Here is an 18,955-nt window from a genome sequence, read left to right on the forward strand (position 1 = left end):
AGCACTATATCTAGGGCATACCTAGCAATAAATTGCATCAGTGATTGATTTGAAATAGACAATCAAATCTTTGTCTACAGATGTATCTGGTATATGGTGTAATATATTAAGATGTGTTTTCAGTTTGGTTCGAATGTTATTGGGCTGTTACTGCTCTTTGACAGCTGTTCCTTTATACTTTGCCCTGCTTGAAAGCACCAATAATAAGACATTAAAAAGTAGGTCACTAATGTGGAGCAGTGATTTCTTCAACTCTTTCGTCCTTTGTCTGCAGACACATCTTGTGCTTGTTCTAAACTGTGACAAGTTGTTTTCGTTTTGTTTTGCAGAAAACAAATTGCTTTCATCCACACGCTTCCCTCCACAGATAGAACATACCGTAACTTTTGAAAACACAATAAAAGGAAGTGTAGAATGAAGACTGAAGTTTTATATCAAAACAAGACACCGTAAACATCTGCATTTATTTGAACATAACACGATCATTTTAAGAGTCAATGTTTGTGGGAAATTTAAGAACTTTCCATCAATGCATGGTTTTTGTTTTTTTAAAAAAAAACAAACACATTGGTATTAGTACTGTCATATTGCAAAATATATTCCTATAAAGCCACAAACATACTTGATACAAATCCTAGAACAATTTGAACTCGGTTCTAACATGAATTAATTGACCTGTAATAAGGGCACTGTTATTCAAATTTACTTCCAGCTATAAAATTATAGATGTCTTTTTCAAAATATACTATTGCACCGGACTCCTTTTAAAACCTATTTAGCATCCATATTGCAGAATACTGCATAAAACTGAAGAAGCCGATTCCCCCCACCCCAAAGCTTGCTTAAACTAATGCAGAAGCCAGATGGAGTTCATTAAATCTAGGCATACAGGGATTAAAAATAAATCCCCCAACGCATCCAGAAAAAAAGTTATTTTAGTACTTGGAAATGAAGAGTTTGAGCATCTTACTTTGAACTATCTACAAGTGAATTAACGTCACTCACTTCAGTGGCATCTGTCACTCACATACTCCCATTTACAAGCTGACAGAATTGCTCTTTATTTTAAAGTGAACATCAACCCGCACTTTTTTTTTCCAGTTAGAAAGGACTTTGTAACACCATTTAGTAATAAAGTCGTGGATAATCAAGAATCAGATTTGCTAAGTTACCTTCTAAAGTACTACATCTATACTGCCTGTTCCCTTAGCTTGTTCTTCTGACTATAAAGCACCATTCCCGCCCACCCAAAGAATATATATATCCATATCTCATTTTATTTAAAATATGATTCTATTTGTAGAATGGCAAAACGTTATGTATCACATTTATCTATGCCATTGTATTATTAGTACAAAAAATAAAACAATTCCAAAGTACATTTGCACAATCGAGGTTTCACAAAAATATGCACTTTTCTGAACTGTGTTACAATCAGTGGGTACAGTAGAGACAAACAGGCACCTCTGTTTTAAAAGTTTGTTTGACAACAAAAACGATCCTATGGTACCCAGAGCCTTGGGACGACTGTGACTAACAGAATACACTCGCACCTGAACAGCGTAACCAAACAAATTCTGCTAAGGCAAGCACAATTACATCAATTTGCAGGTGATGTGTATGTGTGTGTCTGTGTGTGTGTGTGCACGCGAGTGAGAAAGTTTACATCTTTGACTCTCCGTTACCAATGGTCTTTCAAGAACGTCGTCTTTTACACTTTGGAGAGGAGCCCTGACTCTGGAGCACTTGCCTTAATGAGGTTCTGGATTTCTTTGAATTTGGGGTGGTCTTTGTCAGCTATTAGCTGCAGCAATATAGCTTCACTAGTGGTAACGATAATCCCGGTGCGAGCTAGACGCTGAAAAAAAAAGCAAAAGAAGACAGCTGGGGTGAGTACAGTATACGCTGCGTACCTAGTGAGTAACTTTTCAACCACAATACCACTGCCTCTGCAATTTATTGTCACGGGTAAGGGGACTGGCAACTTAAGATGATAGAATATACGGAACTAGCTGGCCTAACGCGCAGAAGAAGAGAGCAAGAAGAACATTTATTTAAAGAGGAGTGGGGAATTTTTTGCCGAGTTTATGGAAAACGCTGGCAGCGTTAAATTCAAAAGTGTAACAAATACTTGAGCAATGTAAGATGGGAGAATAAAATGGTTATGGCAAAATATGCAGGAATGGTGGATAAAAGTGAATGAACCATGGAAGGGAAAGGAGGGAAGTCATCAAATGTACGGTACTATGCAAGATGCTTTTTCTGAGATGTAAAACTGAAAACTTAATAATAATAATAATAATAATAATAATAATAATAATAATAATAATACAATTTCTCGGCACAATATATTATGGTTTGTTATTTTAAAACAAGAGAAACATCCATTACCATTTGCAGGGGGAAATTTCTGTTCTCTTTCACTGCTATGTAGGTAGGCTGGATTAAAAATCCAAATGGCTAGGACTTTAAATCACTTATATGGAATAGTAATACACAGGGCTTTTTTTCCTGCTGGAATTCAGTTCCAGCATTTCTCAGGTGGGTGCCATTGCCATTATAAGATAACAAGGGAGGCATTCCTGGTGAGTTCTGGCACCTCTTTTTCTAGCAAAAGTGCACTGGTAATACAAAATTACCTATGTCCTTGGTGAAATTAAACAGGATTTAACAGCAGGAGGTCATATTCCATGTAACATATTAAATTTGACAGATCCTTATTAGAGGAATACCTATTTCCCTAATATCAATTTATTTTTGTCCTGTCACTCTTCTGAGACAATCAAGATATTTTAGCTGTTGGTGAGATAAAAATATGCATAATATATTAAAGAATTCTCGATGGAAACACTGAGATCAGACGCACACCTTTGCCAATGAAAAATAAGATTTGATTTAGCATGACAGGTTTGTCAAATGGCTGAAGTCGTGGTAAAGAAGTGGGTGAGAAATTATACAAAAAATGCTTAGATTCTAGAGAGATGCTATGCTACTCTGGAACAGCAAAAAAAAAGCCTTGTGGTTTCTTAAAAACTAACGTTTTTTATTATTACAGCATAATCTTTCATGGCTCAATCAGATGTGGTACCTGCATACTCCTAACTCTTAAACATTCCAAATATCAACACAAAAACACACACAAAAATGAGGAAGCACTAAATAATGCTTCCATTCAGAAAATGAGGCAGTAATTAAAAGAACAAAGAAACTTGCAAATGCAAACTTCAAAAACGTTTGGTCCAGGTGACATTTAAAACAAATAACGACACAAAGTCAAAGTTGGGAATTATCTTCTTTGAATATGCCCGGTTTACAAGACCATAAGAAATCATCCTAAATCCCCTATAAGAACATGACTGTTGTCCAGTATGTATTAGAAAAGTTGAGGGCAAATGGCTTTGCACTGAGAATTAGGCAGAAACATTTGTCATCACATATAAAAATTGCTCTCTGCAAGCGGGAGGATAAGAAATAAGTATTACTTAGTGCAGACTTATTTAAAATTAATGGACATAACTTAGTCATGTGGTCAGGGGAGCAATGCTTATGATGGAGAAACAACAATTTCCTCATTGAAAGAAAAGTTGGGGGGGGAGTTTGGCCTTTTGTTTTTGGTATAGCTGGACAGTTCAGTTCTAATAGTAAGATGGTTAAACAACATGTCTTAATAACATTTAGTTCCAATGATCTTTATTACAGCAGTTGAATGTTTTGTACCCAAACAGAAAATCATAAAAGTATTTATTAATACTTTTTGACAGCAGTCCGATAAATACTTATGTCTGAGTAACCCATTGAAAACAGCAGAATTACTTCTCGTTAACTGTGCATAGGATTGTACTCTAGGGATGATACAATGAAGAATCAGAGAGGGTTGATTATTTTAATGCTAGATAAAATCAGAGGATGAGTCAGTTGTGGTACGGAAAGGAATTTTTATAGTAACACTAATAGATCGGCAGTCGAGACAGAAAGTCTGGAAAAACACATCTATTGTAACCCAACCATCCTGCTATGGTAGAATTCCCTAAATCAAAAACCATTCTTGATGGGATACTAATGGACTTCCCCTCACAAACCTCCAAAAACAATTTCTTATTGAGCTTTTTCCATTGTTGGTCCGGTCTTAATATTAAAGCTTAGTAGTTAAAAACAGTAGTGTACAAAACGATCAGCCAAAAGCTTAGATAAATAAAAGAGGCTTTACAAGTTTCCTGAATGCAGGTAAAGAGGGAAACTCCTAGATATCCCCAAACTGCATGACTTGGACAAAATAAGCAAGACATATGGATCTTATCGGATTTTCTACCATTTTTGGTTACAATATGGTTCCCACTTCTCTTCCATGTAGGATGAATCCTAAAGTCTATCAGAAAGTTAGTGGTTATGCCCGTCTTGTAACAATTAAAGAGATCCATCTCATATACATTCGCATCTCAAAGTAGTTACCTCTAGGGCAAACATTCTGTCCATCATACTTCTTGAAGATGTTGCATCGGCCACAATGTGAACTTCGAGACCTCTGCCTACCAATTCCAGAGCTGTCTGTTGGATGCAGACATGAGTCTTGGAGAAAAACAAAAATTAACTTCATCAACCATCACATAGACAGAATATCAACGACTTCAGGACAAGCTAGCTGCTTGTGTATTTGTTTTCCACACAGTTAGACAAAATGTTCCGAATATAAGTGTATATAAGTGATTAGAGCAAGTTCAGCAAGCTGTATTTACAGATAGCATGTAACCTATTTGTTCTATTATGGAATAACTTACTGGTTTTCATACAGCTGTTCGTCTCTATGTATATAAATATTTTATAGGATTATTGCCTTGACACTAATAAATACGAAAACGTCACTTTTATCTAAATAAAAATACTTCTGCAAAAAGTCTATAGGCAAGTTATGAATGCAGTACTTACTTCTACCCCAAATAAAACAACACTGCGAACTCCAGGGATCTCTGCTATTGCAGACTCAACTTCAGGCAATACCATAGAAAACTTTGTTTTTGGTAAGACAAGTTTAGCTGCAGTCAAATCTATTTCTTGCACTGTGCTTCCAAGACCTTTAGGATACTGTTCCGTTACAATAACTGGGATTCCTAAAATTCGTGCACCTTGAAGCTGCAAATGGAAAAAGCCCACACAAGAATTAAACTTTTGTTTAAGCAATAAAGTAGTCCATAACAATAAAAACTATACAGCAGCAGCAGCTGAAAACATTAGAAACCAGGTATGTTATACTAAGAAACCAAGTAAACTTACTAATCGTTGGCCTACGCTGATGATATCTCCAAAATACTTGATAGCAGGTCTAAATCTCTCTTGCATATCACAACAGAAAAACACAGTGCTTGAAGGTGTGAGGTTGCCCAATGTAGTTAACTGAAATAAAGGAAAAATCAGAAATCACAGGTCAAGCAAGTCCTATTTGAGGGGAAATATTTTACATTGGCTAGGAGCCAAATACCCACTTTAGGTGAGCCCAAAGGGCTAGGTGTGTCCAGCAGGATATTGGACTTTTTTTTCTTTGAACAGCATGCCCCCATGTCATATAGTCAACTCACAAATCCTCCGTTTCAAAACCAAGATGTAACAGCAGTAGGAAAAAGAAAAATCAAAAGCTCCTTCAAGTGTGTTGAACTGGTTACACAATTCTTTGGATCCCAGTCATTATCTGCTGTAATAGCTCTGGCATGCAGTCTCCCAGTACCTGAAGACATGTGCAATCTAAACACATTTCAAGATAAAGGTAACAGGCATCGACACAGATTTGTAAATACAGCAACACCGAACATGACGTATTGCAAATATTATACTTGATAAATTAAAAGCTTAATTTAAAAAAAACAACTAAGTAAAAAACAGCATTCTAAAGTGAATCGCACTAGGTTCTTCCCCTATTATGTGATCCCAACTTCACTATTTACAATCAGACTACTAGGGCTGGAAAATTGTTCCCCATTCTAAGCTGTGTCAACCCACCACTTTTGCCCCAGGCAGACTGAACCCTTTCTTAAAGTTGCTCTTTTGAAGAGACACAGACACACACACCCTTCACCATAATGAAAGTCCCCCCTCCAAAAAAAATCACAAAAAGTTTAAATGCAAAAAACTGGCACTCGATGCAGAAGGCTTCTCTCCGAAAATCTACAGAACAAGTTTTTCATTTCCCCGAAGCTAGCACAGGACACAGAACTGAAGGAGGGCGGAGATAGAACTCTAAAACCATCTTCACCATCCTATAAAGCACTGTGAGTCTTTATCCTTACTAATGTCACTCTGAATACAGGAAGAACCTCTGATGACCTTTACTAATACAACCATGTTAACCCCTATGCATAATTCTGCAACTCACACTTTCTAACGTATGTCTATTTAAGGAGAAGGGTTGCAGCTCAGTAGTAGAACTCACATTTTGTGTGCGGAAGGTCAACCTTCAGCAGTTTCTGGAAAGACTCCAGTCTCGAACCCTGGAGATCTACAGTTAGTCAATACCCAACTAGGTAAACCAATTGTCCGAGTCGGTGTAAAGACAGCTTCTTTTGTTTCTAAAACATAGGATGAAATCCAGGGAACTGTGAGCAATATTCTGCTCATGCAATGGGGCTTTCCCAGCTCTTCCATCTCACTGCAGTCCCTTGCACCTTCCCAGGGGCTGCAGTTAGAAGAAATCAAAACTCACCTCCCTTATGTTAGTGGAAGTGGCTCTCCGGACTGCACTCGTAATTTTTCAACAGTGTGAGTAACTACTTGAGAATTATTTTATGTCCGTGATAAGCATACGTAAAGTTACTTAAAAGATGAAAGTTTAAGCTGGAGCTGACTCACCATCATTAAATGCAGTGTGGCTTAACTTTGTAGCATCCTTCCAAGTACCCTTTTTGTGCGCACTGGCACAGTTCGTACATCACATTTAGCTAAACTTTAGAAGAAACTATGGTTTGACATAGACATAAGACAGCATCTTAAAAAGTAGAGACATCACCTTGCCAACAAAGGTGCGTATAGTAAAAGCTATGATTTTCCCAGTAGTGATGTATGGAAGTGAGAGCTGGACCATAAAGAAGGCTGATCACTGAAGAATTGATGCTTTTGCATTGTGGTGCTGGAGGAGACTCATGAAAGTCCCATGGACTGCAAGAAGATCACACCTATCCATTCTTAAGAAAATCAGCCCTGAGTGCTCACCGGAAGGACAGATCCTGAAGCTGAGGCTCCAATACCTTGGCCACCTCATGAGGAAAGAAGACTCCCTGGAAAAGACCCTGATGTTGGGAAACATCTAGGGCACAAGGAGAAGGGGACGAAGGAGGACAAGATGGTTGGACAGTGTTCTCAAAGCTACCAGCATGAGTTTGACCAAACTGCAGGAGGCAGTGGAAGATAGAAGTGCCTGGCGTGCTCTGGTCCATGGGGTCATGAAGAGTCGGACACAACTAAACAACAACAACATGGTTTGACATAAATGAGAAGCAAGCTAGTGCTTGCAGCTCAAAGGTTCTCTGGCACTGCTTCCCCCTGTTCCTATTGCACTGCAGACAAAGCAAGCCAGCATGACTTCTTGCGATGTCAAAACACAGGTTTGTGGCTTATTTCCCTCAAACAAACCATAAGCAACAGGCCCAGAACAAACCTTGTGGTTTGTCTGAAGAGAAAAACTACAAGCCTCAGTTCAAAGGACAAGTCAGACAGAGTAGCAGCAGTAGCACTCTGAGAACTTGCTTCAAACTACGGTTTTAATCTGAACAGGGCTAATGTGTGCTATCAAGGTAAGGACAGCAAACCACAACAAATGTTTAGCATGGTCTCCTGCACTCAGTCTGTTCGGCATCTTTCAATTCAGCCTCCCTTTCATGAGCAGCAGCACACTATTGATTGTTACTGGGACTTAAAGCTTGCAGCCGTGACAGGATGAGAATGCCTAAATACTGATAAAAATTGGCTAGGGACAAGTAGAGAAAATGAGCGCTTGCACCTCTATTTTGACCAACTTTGTGGGATAGTTAAGTGCAAGTGATCAGAAGCAATATGTTTAAACTAGTCTGTTTTTTAAATAATACAGTGCCTGACTCTGCACAAGATCAGGCTGTTATTGTTCCTCAAAACACGTTCCCTAACTGACAAAGAGGCATTACTGAATGTACAGTTTGTACTTGTGTGCTGTGGCGGTGGATGAAAGTTCCCTGCATTCTCCTGAGGTTACATGCCCTTACACACTTGCTTTCTGGAGACGTATTCTGCACTCAGCTATGTTTCCAAGTGGATGCTTTGCGTACATTTTTTATATAACTAGTCTCACATACCTAGTTCAAATTGAATGCATTACCAAATGCCCTTTTCTAAATCTGCAAACTCTTACTTTAATCTTGGACTGAGAATACTTTCCTTGCCAGCTTCAGGATAACATCAGTCCAAAAGAAGGCTCTCCTTCGTATTGAGTCCATTTCTGGCTTTCTGGGGCAGGAGGGCACTTCATCCCTGGATTATCAGATGGGTGAGGTGAAAGGCACTCCCAATTCTCAGTTGGGGTTAGATGAGAAGCCCTTACCCTCATCAAAATTGAGTAAGCTGAAGTTGAGACGTGTCAGGAAAGTCATGCTCCACCTGCCAACATTATTCTCCTGCCTTCTGGAGGTGGGAAGAATCCAATTTTTCCTCCCATCTTCAGGGGATTTCTTGCTACTCTGGCCAGTATTTTAAATGAGGAGATGGAAGCAAGCCCCACTGAAATCACTGGGTGGCACGGTCTTAAAATTAAAAATGCTTTGAACCAGATTACCTGCTGGGCTGTGCAATAGAGCCCCCCCCTTCACATCTCACCTGAGCCACAAACACCTTACATGGCTCTAGGAGGAAAGCCCTCCTCTCTTTTTTGCCTGTGCTACCCAAGCACATACCAACATTTCTCTGATGAAAATAGGGAAGTCCTATTCCATGATGATGATAATAATAGTAATTAATATATTTATAGCCCGCCCATCTGACTGGGTTGCCCCAGCCACTCTGGGAAGCTTCCAACTTATGTATAAACAAACATTAAACATTTTAAAAACTTCCCTATACAAGGCTGCCTTCAGATGTCTTCTAAAGGTTGTCTAGTTACTTATCTCCTTGGCGTGGAGGGGTCACATAACTTCATACCCTCCAACATTTCTCTAATGAAAATAGGGATATCCTACCATACCCGCCAATGAAAATAGGGACGTCCTAAGGAAAAGCGAGACCTTCCGGGATAAAACCAGAAACCAGGACGGCTTCTGTAAATCCGGGACCGTCCCTGGAAAATGGGGACACTTTTAGGGTCTGCAAGCAACTGGCATTGGCCTACCCTCCAAGGTTGGTTGTAAGGATCACTACAAATGGGCATTGCCAGGATTTCTGTTCTGTGGGGGGGACCTATGTGACGGGTCAGTTAGTTATTTCCAGTGCTTTTTTCTGGGGGGGGGGGTAAGCATACCCCTAAACATTTTGTGAATTTAAGATCGGCCTCAACGAGGGGCAGTATTTCAATATCAATAGGCAGTGGCATAGCATGGGGGTGCAGGGGGGGCCGGCCGCACCGGGTGCAACATCTGGGGGTTAGGGTTAGAGGGCACAAATCCACGGGTTAGGGGGCGCAAATCCACGGGTTAAGGTAAAGGTAAAGGTACCCCTGCCCGTACGGGCCAGTCTTGACAGACTCTGGGGTTGTGCGCCCATCTCACTTAAGAGGCCAGGGGCCAGCGCTGTCCGGAGACACTTCCGGGTCACATGGCCAGTGTGACATCGCTGCTCTGGCGAGCCAGAGCCGCACACGGAAACGCCGTTTACCTTCCCGCTGGTAAGCGGTCCCTATTTATCTATTTGCACCCGGAGGTGCTTTCGAACTGCTAGGTTGGCAGGCGCTGGGACCGAGCAGCGGGAGCGCACCCCACTGCAGGGATTCGAACCACCGACCTTTCAATCGGCAAGTCCTAGGCGCTGAGGCTTTAACCCACAGCGCCACCTGCGTCCCAATCCACGGGTTAGGGGGTGCAAATTACTTGCCTTGCCCCGGGTACTGACAACCCACGCTACGCCACTGTCAATAGGAAATGAGAGTACTCCTAAACATTTTTTAAGGGAAAAAGCACTGAGTATTTCTATTGTTTTGATGGGGGGGCAGCTGCCCCCCTCTGCTACGCCCATGTCGCTACCTTCTTCAGACCTGCACCTGGCAGCTGTTTTTATAAGAGAAAAGGAATGAGAGAGAGAGAGATTTATGCTTTTCTCTCTGGGCAGGAGGCAGACCTGGAGTTTGTCCCGCGTGTTTGGGCGGCAGGGAACCAGCAAGCTGCCAGCCGGGAGAGTTCACCTCCTCCTCCTTCTGCAAACAAGAGAGGATAGTGGGGGCGCAGGGATCTCCCCCTTTCCGGGACGGGGAAAGTGAGCAGGGGAGACCCACAAGGCGCCCAACCCCGCGCCCCCCACCCACCGCGCAAAGAAACGGGTCTGGGTGCGCCAGGCTCGCCCACCTGTATCTGCAGCGGCACCAGGCGCACTTTGCAGCGCTCGCCCACCAGGAAGCCCTTGGGCAGGTCGATGTACTGGCTCCACTCGTCGGAGAAGAGCTGCACCACGAACTTGCGGTGCATGTCCAGCTGGTCGCCGTAGAGGCTCAGGAACTTCTGGATCAGCACCTCGTAGCCCGAGCCGTGCGGCACCGTCGAAGGCCTGGCGAACACCGAGAAGCAGAACAGCACCGGCACCGAGCCGGGAGACGAGCCGCCGCCGCCGGAGCCTTGCACCAAGGGCGGCTGCTGCTGCTCCGCCGCCGCCATGTTCGCGGGCAGCCGCTCCAGTTCCGCGCCTCCGCTGCTCCTCCTCCTGCTGCTGCTGCTGCTGCTGATACCGGTGCCGCCTCCCGGCCAGACGGGGCGCGCCGGCGGCTCCCAATCGCGGCTCCTGCTCCTCCTCCTCCTCACCATGGGAGCCAGCCCTGCCTTGGCTCGCCCGGCCGGGGCGGAGCGCGCAGGTGGCCGCCGCGCTTCGCTTCCCCTCGAGCCTGCCGCGCCCGCCCTCAGGCCGCGTCCCCGTTATCGCCTCGCCCGGGAGCCGCTCCGTCGTCTCCTTCGCCCCCCACGCAATCCACGCGCGTTGTGCTGGCTGGCGCGGAAGGATACGGGCTTGCGCTGTGGAGAGTGGCGGGGGGCATCTGAGGTGGCCAGTGACGGCGCTTAGAGGCGGTGGCCGCGGGGAAGCAGGGCTATGGCGGCTGCTGCTACTGCTGCCTCAGCCGCCTGGCAGTCTGAGGGGGAATTCGGGATGGGGTGGAAATGCCCCTTCCCTCGTTTCCTCTGCTCTTGTGGTTTCCATCTGCCGGCGAATTGTACCACGACAAGCAAATGCCAGCACCACCCGCGCCAAAGAGAGAGAGAGAGAGGCTGTGCCACTTTGGGGTTTTGGCCAGTCAAGTGTTTTCAACATTTCCCTGATGAAAATAGGAACGCCTTATTCCAGATGTTTTGGGGGTCCATGGCTCCCCTGCCAGTGCTGGGTTTATGTATAAGCTAAACAAGCTATAGCTTAGGAGGGCCCCCCAAAAAAAAATTAAAGGGGAAAAAACTGGATGTACATTTCAAAAATCTAAGATAAAAAACAAATAGAATAAAACCTACATACAGCAACAGTGTTTTGTGTTGTGTGGGCTCCAATGATGTAAGTCATGGGCCCTGCCTGCTAGCCTGCTCCCTAAAATATCACAGGTTTGCTCATTTCTGTATATAAGGGTGCCTACATTCTGCATGTGCGAATGGCTTTAGATACCTAATAGGTCCATAAATTACCATATAGCATATTGTTATGTACTGAAGTTCTCACCCTGGGCCAGCCGGGGGATACCGTAGATAATTTTCATTCAGGTCCACATATGCAAATAAGGGGTTGAAAGTGACGTTCAGTGATAGGATAGTTACAGAAAGTGGTTACAGTTGCATTGTACTGGAGCTCTATATAAGCAGGCTGGCTGAACCCTTCAGTTCAGGTCTGGGCTGTGAATAAACAAAAGCTGTTTGACGAATCCGTGTGTCGTCTGATATGTTCACCCACAACTTAACACATATTCAACACAAAAAAAACAGTGGCAATTTGTTATTGACAAGGGACAGTTGGATATACAGGGTGAGTTTTTTAAAAGAGGCCCCGTGGAACATGTGTACTCTGTATCCAAGGGGCCTCTTTTAAAGGGCCCCATTACCTTCAGTAGCTTAGGGCCTCATCAAACCTAAATCCGGCCCTGCCCTTGACCAACTGCATTCTTTCTGTGGCACCCCTGTGGGGCAGTTATGCTACCCCTTGCCTACAGAGCGGGCAGCCTCTCGCCCTTTTCCAAACACCCTCCCTTGGGAAGGGTTCCCTCAGCCTCCTCTCCTTGGGAGTCCTCTGGGCAGCCGCTGCCAGCGCTCCTGGTCTCTGAGCTGCCCTTCCTGCCCCAAAGAGAGGTGCTGTCTTGCACTGCCCCACAGGGGCATGGGAAGCACCCCCTGGACAGCCCCAGAGGCACCATTCGCCTGGGGAGCTTGTAGCCAGGGCTGCTGTGGAAGCCTATGGGAGGCAGAGATGCAAGAGGGCATTAAAGGAGGGAGGGAAGGAAAGAAGGGCAGAGGCCTGACCAAAATTCAAGGCACCCCAGGGGCCACAGCACACTGGTTGAAAACCACTGTCCAGATTCCATTATTATTATTATTATTATTATTATTATTATTATTATTATTACCCTGCCCATCTGACTGGGTTGCCCCAGCTACTCTGGATCGCTTCCAATATACATAAAACATAACAAAACATCAAACATTGAAATTTCCATATACAGTTCAGATGTCTTCTAATGGTTGTCTAGTCACTTATCTCCCTGGCTTGTGAGCCAAATAATTCCATGTCCTTCGTTTCTCTGAGGAAAATAGGGACGTCCTAAGGAAAAGAGGTCAAATCAGAAACTGGGGTGGCTTCTGTAAATTGGACTGTCCCTGAAAAATAGGGACACGGAGAGTCTGAAATACACCATTTTTTTTCAGTGGCCAGCTTAATTACTCAACAAGGCTTATCCTAATGCTGATTGAGTTCATGACTGCAGCCAATAATTTAATGCTGTTATGACAGAAGCTCCTGAAGTGGTCAGCTGTATGAGCTAGTCATTAACCAACTTGAATCAATTCCAGTTCCTTAATTAAAATATGATAGTGTCAATCCTATTTAGCTCATTTGATTTAATCAGTCTTAATTTGCCATGTGTTACTTTTAAAGACTACTGTAGTAATTTAGCATTCAGGATGGCATAGTAATGACCAGCATGTTACAGCTTTATTGTACATCTATTGCAATTCCTAATTGCAAATATAGTGTAATGTATTTTGTTGCTCCCCCCCCCCAACTTTTCTAGCTATGATGCTAAAATTTTGGATTCGATGCAATGTATTGTGTCAGTGCAACAAGAAGTCTGGAATGACTCAAGAAGGGCTTGGTTAAACATAATGTACTGCAGAGGCAGTCTAGGGCTGTGGCAATATGATGTATGATCCAATCCATGCTAACCAGCCCAGGACACTCTTTGCACTTGTGCTGTGCTATTTTCACAAGGGATGTTTAACTCAGGATCAACTTACCTGGAGTTAATAACCAATGACTCATACATCACACAAGATTGGCACTTCCCATGTTCGCTGGGGACAGCTTTCCACAAAACAGAAATAAATGTGGGATACAGGATGGTGAACGAGATGAATCTTTTGTCTGTTCCATCGGGATTCATGTTTTTGATTTTGACAGCAGTTGAACTGGGAGCAAATGAGCCTCTACAATATTTAGGACAGATAGTCAACCAGCCCAGAAAAGGCCAAGAAAGAGCAGTTCTAGAAGTGTTTAATATGGGAATACCTATCTCTTATTGAGCACCCTATTTCCAGGTCAAGGTGGGTGGTAGAAGCGATTGCAGACATTGCCCAGCATTAATTCAATAACATGAGTACCTATTTGACCAAACAGACTTGCTCCTCTGCAAATGCTGATATAGCAGCACAAACATGGATATGTATGTTCTTGAGAAAAGGCTTGCTTGCATCATTCATCTCAATTGATCTCTATTTTTCCATTGAATACATGTACTAAATATTTTTTGCAGCAGAATATTTTTATCCAGCCTTCCTTCCTCTTGGAGTTTAGTTTCTTTTTTAATCAGTCTTTTCTACAAGTCAATTAAATTGTAGCCATTGAGTTTAAACCAGCTTAGTTTCATTGTGTCTGGTCTGACATCTTAGTGGATAACATACTGAAGGCTGCTTCAAACATACGTAAGTCTCCTACAAGTATATTTTTTGTATAGCAAAGTACATATACATTATGCTGTGAAGGTACATCTCTCTCTCTCCTTCCTCCCCCGCTTTCATATGTGATGGTGTCCACACAGGACATGTGTTATCCCTTATCTGTCTTGTGAGAAGCAACCCTGACAAAATTTTGTTCCTTTGTCCAAGAAAAACTTATGCAATCTTGCTGAGGTATTCTTTTCAAAAACAGTCTTGCCTCCTTTTTTCCTTCCTTCTACACATTCATGTCTAGATTCAGAGTTATTTGCTATTTTCTGCTTTAGTACTGCTGAACCACTGTGACCTACTCTTCTTCCTTCCATCATTCAATGTCAGCCAAGGTCTGAATTGATATCCTCATTTTGTCTATAGTCTCTGGAGACCTGTCAAGAGCTTCCTCAACAAGCTGAGCTCTGCTCAACAAGATTTTCTTCCACCCAGTTTCTTTAGTGTCCTGAATTTTGAATGATAGATAAAGCAGTGAGTGCTGTTGAGCTTATTTCCCCAATTATTGTATATTCTATGTATTGTATCTGTTTCAAGCCTGTAAGTTACCTTACATTTGCCCTGCTAGCTCCACTGAACTTTTTAAACCATGTGAACTTGTCAACTTGTTCTACATACTTTCCACTGAATGGTACTTCTGCACACTTTTCCTCTTTAATTTCAGCCACTGTATTACCAGCTTTTATTATGAGACCACAGCTGTATTATCCTCTCCATCCAGGTAGGTATATTATTGTGATGGGAGCACCATTAGGTTCTTAAAATTAACATTGCCTTCTGTGCCCCAAGATGTGGCAGCTGGGCCTTGGTAGATTCTATACATTTTGTTTAATTGATTACCGCATTCATTACTTTGAATTGTATACCACCTTGGGAGTTCAATCTGAACTTGCAGAGCCACTGGCTGCAGGAGATTTGAATGGTGTGGAAGTGTTCCTTTGCTAGCAGAGAAAAGTGCTGCTGGGAAGGCAGATCTGTGGCGGATCTCAGCACACCCATGGAAAGCTTAGTGGGTGTAGATCTACCACCGGTGGTTTCTACTAGCAGCAGGCCCTGAAACAAAACATGTTGATATCTGTTGAGTCCAATACCCCTTCATTCCCCCATCTACTGTTGGCAGAATGCTTCTGAATACAGTCGTACCTTGATTTTCGAACAGCTTAGCTCTCAAACGTTTTGGCTCTCGAAGGCCGCAAACCCAGAAGTGACTGTTCCAGTTTGTGAACTATTTTTGGAAGCCGAATGTCCGATGAGGCTTCCATGGCTTCCGATTGCCTGGCAGGAACTTCCTGCAGCCACTCAGAAGCCGCGCTTTGGTTTCCGAATGTTTTGGAAATCGAATGGACTTCCGGAACAGATTCTGTTCTACAGGTGAAACTCGGAAAATTAGAATATCGTGGAAAAGTTCACTTATTTCAGTAATTCAACTTAAAAGGTGAAACTATGTATGAGATAGACTCATGACATGCAAAGCGTGAAATTTTTAAAATGTAATGCTGGTGGTCAACAAAAGAGGTTTAAAGACTCTCTCCATGCAATTCTTTAAAAATGTAGTATAAATACCAATGACTGGGAAACACTGGCCTGCGAGCGCTCCAATTGGAGAACAGCCTTTACCAAGGGAACATGCACAACCTCTCTATAGTTTCTAATTTGACTGAAGTGGTACAGAAATCAAAATTGTTCCTGAAATAATGTGTTTTGCTAAATCTGGCCTTATCTTTAAATTTTGTGAATCACTTTAGGCAAAAAGCAAAATGTATTATTATTTTTTGAACATGGAAATAGAAAAGGGAAGCACAGTTCTTAATTTGACAGCAGGCTTCTTGCCTCTAGAAATATATTATATAATTGGGAGCAGGAGGGTAATTGCTTTAGGGATTTTGTGTAGAAAGCTGAGTTGCTGGCTCATATCAGACTCCTGAGCTTGAATAACTTTTTAATACATATTCCTGCCTAACACATTAGCAAAAAGAAAAACTCTCATGCATGCAATTGGTGTATTTCTGAAACAGCTTGCCTATTTAGTGTTAGACATAAAGATCCACCACGCTGATTGTTTCTGCAATTATTTGGGTTTTGATTCATTCATCTTCAACTACTTTGCATTTCTTATCATTTGAATTGATCTAAAGGAGTTTCATCAGTTCGTTTTTTGGGAGGGGATTGTAGTATAGTAACAAAGGGAAAGAATAGAATGTGAGAGCTAAGCTTGTATTCAGTTAAGAGTCTTCGCTTTCAAACTGCTTAAAACTGAAAAAGCAACACAGTTAATTCAGGCCCATTGCCATTTTTGTAAAGTATGGAAATCCTAACAAAAACACATTTATATAAATAGATTGGAACTGAAAAAAATGAAAATGAAGCATTAACAGAAGCGATTGTTACAAATGTGCTTTATATCTGATGATCGTATTTTATTTGTACAATTCTTACTTGTACTAAATGGAAATCAGATTATCTTCTAGCTTTTCCTTATAGCCATAATGAAATGAATGGGGGAAATCCATTAAAACTGAACCACTGAACAGCCTGCAGATGGGCAGCAGGATGTAACTGTTTAAATAAAACAGTGTAGGCATGATCCAGTCAAACATAAAGTCCCATGCTTAACTATCTTCCACCAGAGTCAACACGACTCTTAACTTTGGCTAGATAGTTCCACAAGTATTTTCTTCGCACCTTGGGAATAAAACAACACATCATGGAGATATAAACTGGTATGCTGATATGCATAATATACAATTACCATTAAGAATAGAAAATATTTGTAGAAATGTATTATTATTTGACTCAGTCATTATTGAATAATAACTTGAGTCTCATTTTTATGGACTGAAAGTCTAGAGTTCTCCCAACCAGCAGGTCCACTGTTCCATAACATGATATTTCAGGGAAAGTTTACACATCATTAAAGAGGGGCATATTTTCCTCATAACTAATCTGGAAGCTTCTCTGCTCAGAATTTGGTGGGAATTTCCCATATATTCCTGAGCCACAAAATTGTAAACATACCGTAAGTAAGAGCTGGACCATAAAGAAGGCTGATCGCCGAAGAATTGATGCTTCTGAATTCTGGTGCTGGAGGAGACTCTTGAGAGTCCCACGGACTGCAAAAAGATCCAGCCTCTCTATTCTGATGGAAATCAGCCCTGAGTGCTCACTGGAAGGACAGATCCTGAAGCTGAGGCTCCAATACTTTAGCCACTTCATGAGAAGAGAAGACTCCCTGGAAAAGACCCTGATGCTGGGAAAGATGGAGGGCACAAGGAGAAGGGGGCAACAGAGGATGAGATGGTTGGACAGTGTTCTCGAAGCTACCAGCATGAGTTTGACCCAACTGCGTGAGGCAGTGGAAGACAGGAGTGCCTGGCGTGCTCTGGTCCAGGGGGTCATGAAGAGTCAGACACGACTGAACAGTTCAACAACAACAACAACCATAAGTGCATGATTAAAACTGAAACAAAAATACTTTACGTTTTAAAAATTCTGGTCCTTTATTATTTATGAAAGCAGCATATTAATACATTTTGTATAATAAAAAAAAATCACAGGAACACAGGAAGCCTCATACCAAGCTGGACCATTTGTCCATCTTTGTCCCATACCACCTACTCTGACCGACAGCATCCTTTCTCAAGCAGAGAGCAGGAACATCATCCTTTTAACCGGAGGTGCCAGGGAATAAACATCAGGCCTCCTGCCTGAAAAACATGTACTCTACAACTGAGCTATGCTCCCACTCCTTTATGTTCTACCTTTATTGTTTATTAAAAAAACACACCAGTTAATGTGTTTGTAAAATGAGAAAGGAACTTGCTTTTAATAAAGTCAAGAAAAAGAGCATTTACAGAATTGGTATTTTAGTTTAAGATCTCAGAGATCCATTGTTCATCACTTACAAGGAGTTAATGGGCACTTCTGATTCAACAGCACAGGGCCAAGGGTACGAGGCGTTTCTATTGCCTCTCATGCTCTGAAGAGCTTACAAAGCAATCATTGTAGAATGGTAGGAAGGGAAATGCAGTATACTTCTTTTTAAAAGGTGCTGAAGTTTGTGCACGGGTGTCTTCTTACTGTCTGTGATTGCTAGTTCTACACCGCACTCAGGGATTTTGGCCTGGATCCTAATTTTTGTTCTGTGAATGAAGCTAGATGTTCCCAGCAGCCCCTTTCCTCTTAAACCCTCTCTATCCTCTGAATCTCTGCTCCTGAGGACTGGGGGGAAACAGCCAAAACAGAATGGCATATGGCAGGTGGGGATGGCAAACAGCAAGAAAGGGAGGCTGCGTGGGCAGAAGAGCCTCTTTACTCACACAGAAATCCTTTGGATCTATGCCTTAGTTCAGGGGTAGGCAACCTAAGACCCGGGGGTCAGATGCGGCCCAATCACCTTCTCAATCCGGCCCCCAGATGGTCTGGGAATCAGTGTGTTTTTACATGAGTAGAATGTGTCCTTTTATTTAAAATGCATCTCTTGGTTATTTGTGGGGCATAGGAATTCGTTCATTCCCCCCGCCCCCCCAAAAATATAGTCCGGCCCACCACATAGTCTGAGGGACTATGCCCCACGGCTGAAAAAGTTTACTGACCCCTGCCCTAGTTTCTAGGGCAATAGAAATTTA

At 42.5% G+C, this 18,955-nt stretch overlaps 1 protein-coding gene across 1 annotated transcript; it reads right to left on the minus strand.

The window, feature by feature from the left end:
* Nucleotides 1-555: 555 nt before the first annotated feature.
* ISOC1 (isochorismatase domain containing 1) lies at nucleotides 556-11,378 on the minus strand. Its single transcript, XM_081930738.1, has 5 exons — nucleotides 10,500-11,378; nucleotides 5,269-5,388; nucleotides 4,924-5,127; nucleotides 4,450-4,566; nucleotides 556-1,858 (listed from the first exon to the last, which is right to left on the minus strand). The coding sequence occupies exons 1-5, from the start codon at nucleotides 10,950-10,952 to the stop codon at nucleotides 1,712-1,714; spliced, it is 1,041 nt and encodes a 346-aa protein (XP_081786864.1). The 5' UTR covers nucleotides 10,953-11,378; the 3' UTR covers nucleotides 556-1,711.
* Between the last annotated feature and the right edge of the window lie 7,577 nt (nucleotides 11,379-18,955).

This window comes from Podarcis melisellensis, assembly GCF_964234715.1.
Source record: "Podarcis melisellensis genome assembly, chromosome: 11".
Classification (NCBI taxonomy): Eukaryota; Metazoa; Chordata; class Lepidosauria; order Squamata; family Lacertidae; genus Podarcis; species Podarcis melisellensis.

Excerpts from the sequence above, each read along its gene's own strand:
- ISOC1 (XM_081930738.1), bottom strand. The coding sequence starts at position 10,952 with ATGGTGAGGAGGAGGAGGAGCAGGAGCCGCGATTGGGAGCCGCCGGCG. Across the intron at positions 4,567-4,923 it reads TTGTTTTATTTGGGGTAGAA|ACTCATGTCTGCATCCAACA; the intron begins GTAAGTACTGCA and ends TTTTTCTCCAAG. Across the intron at positions 1,859-4,449 it reads ACAGAATGTTTGCCCTAGAG|CGTCTAGCTCGCACCGGGAT; the intron begins GTAACTACTTTG and ends TTTTTTTTTCAG.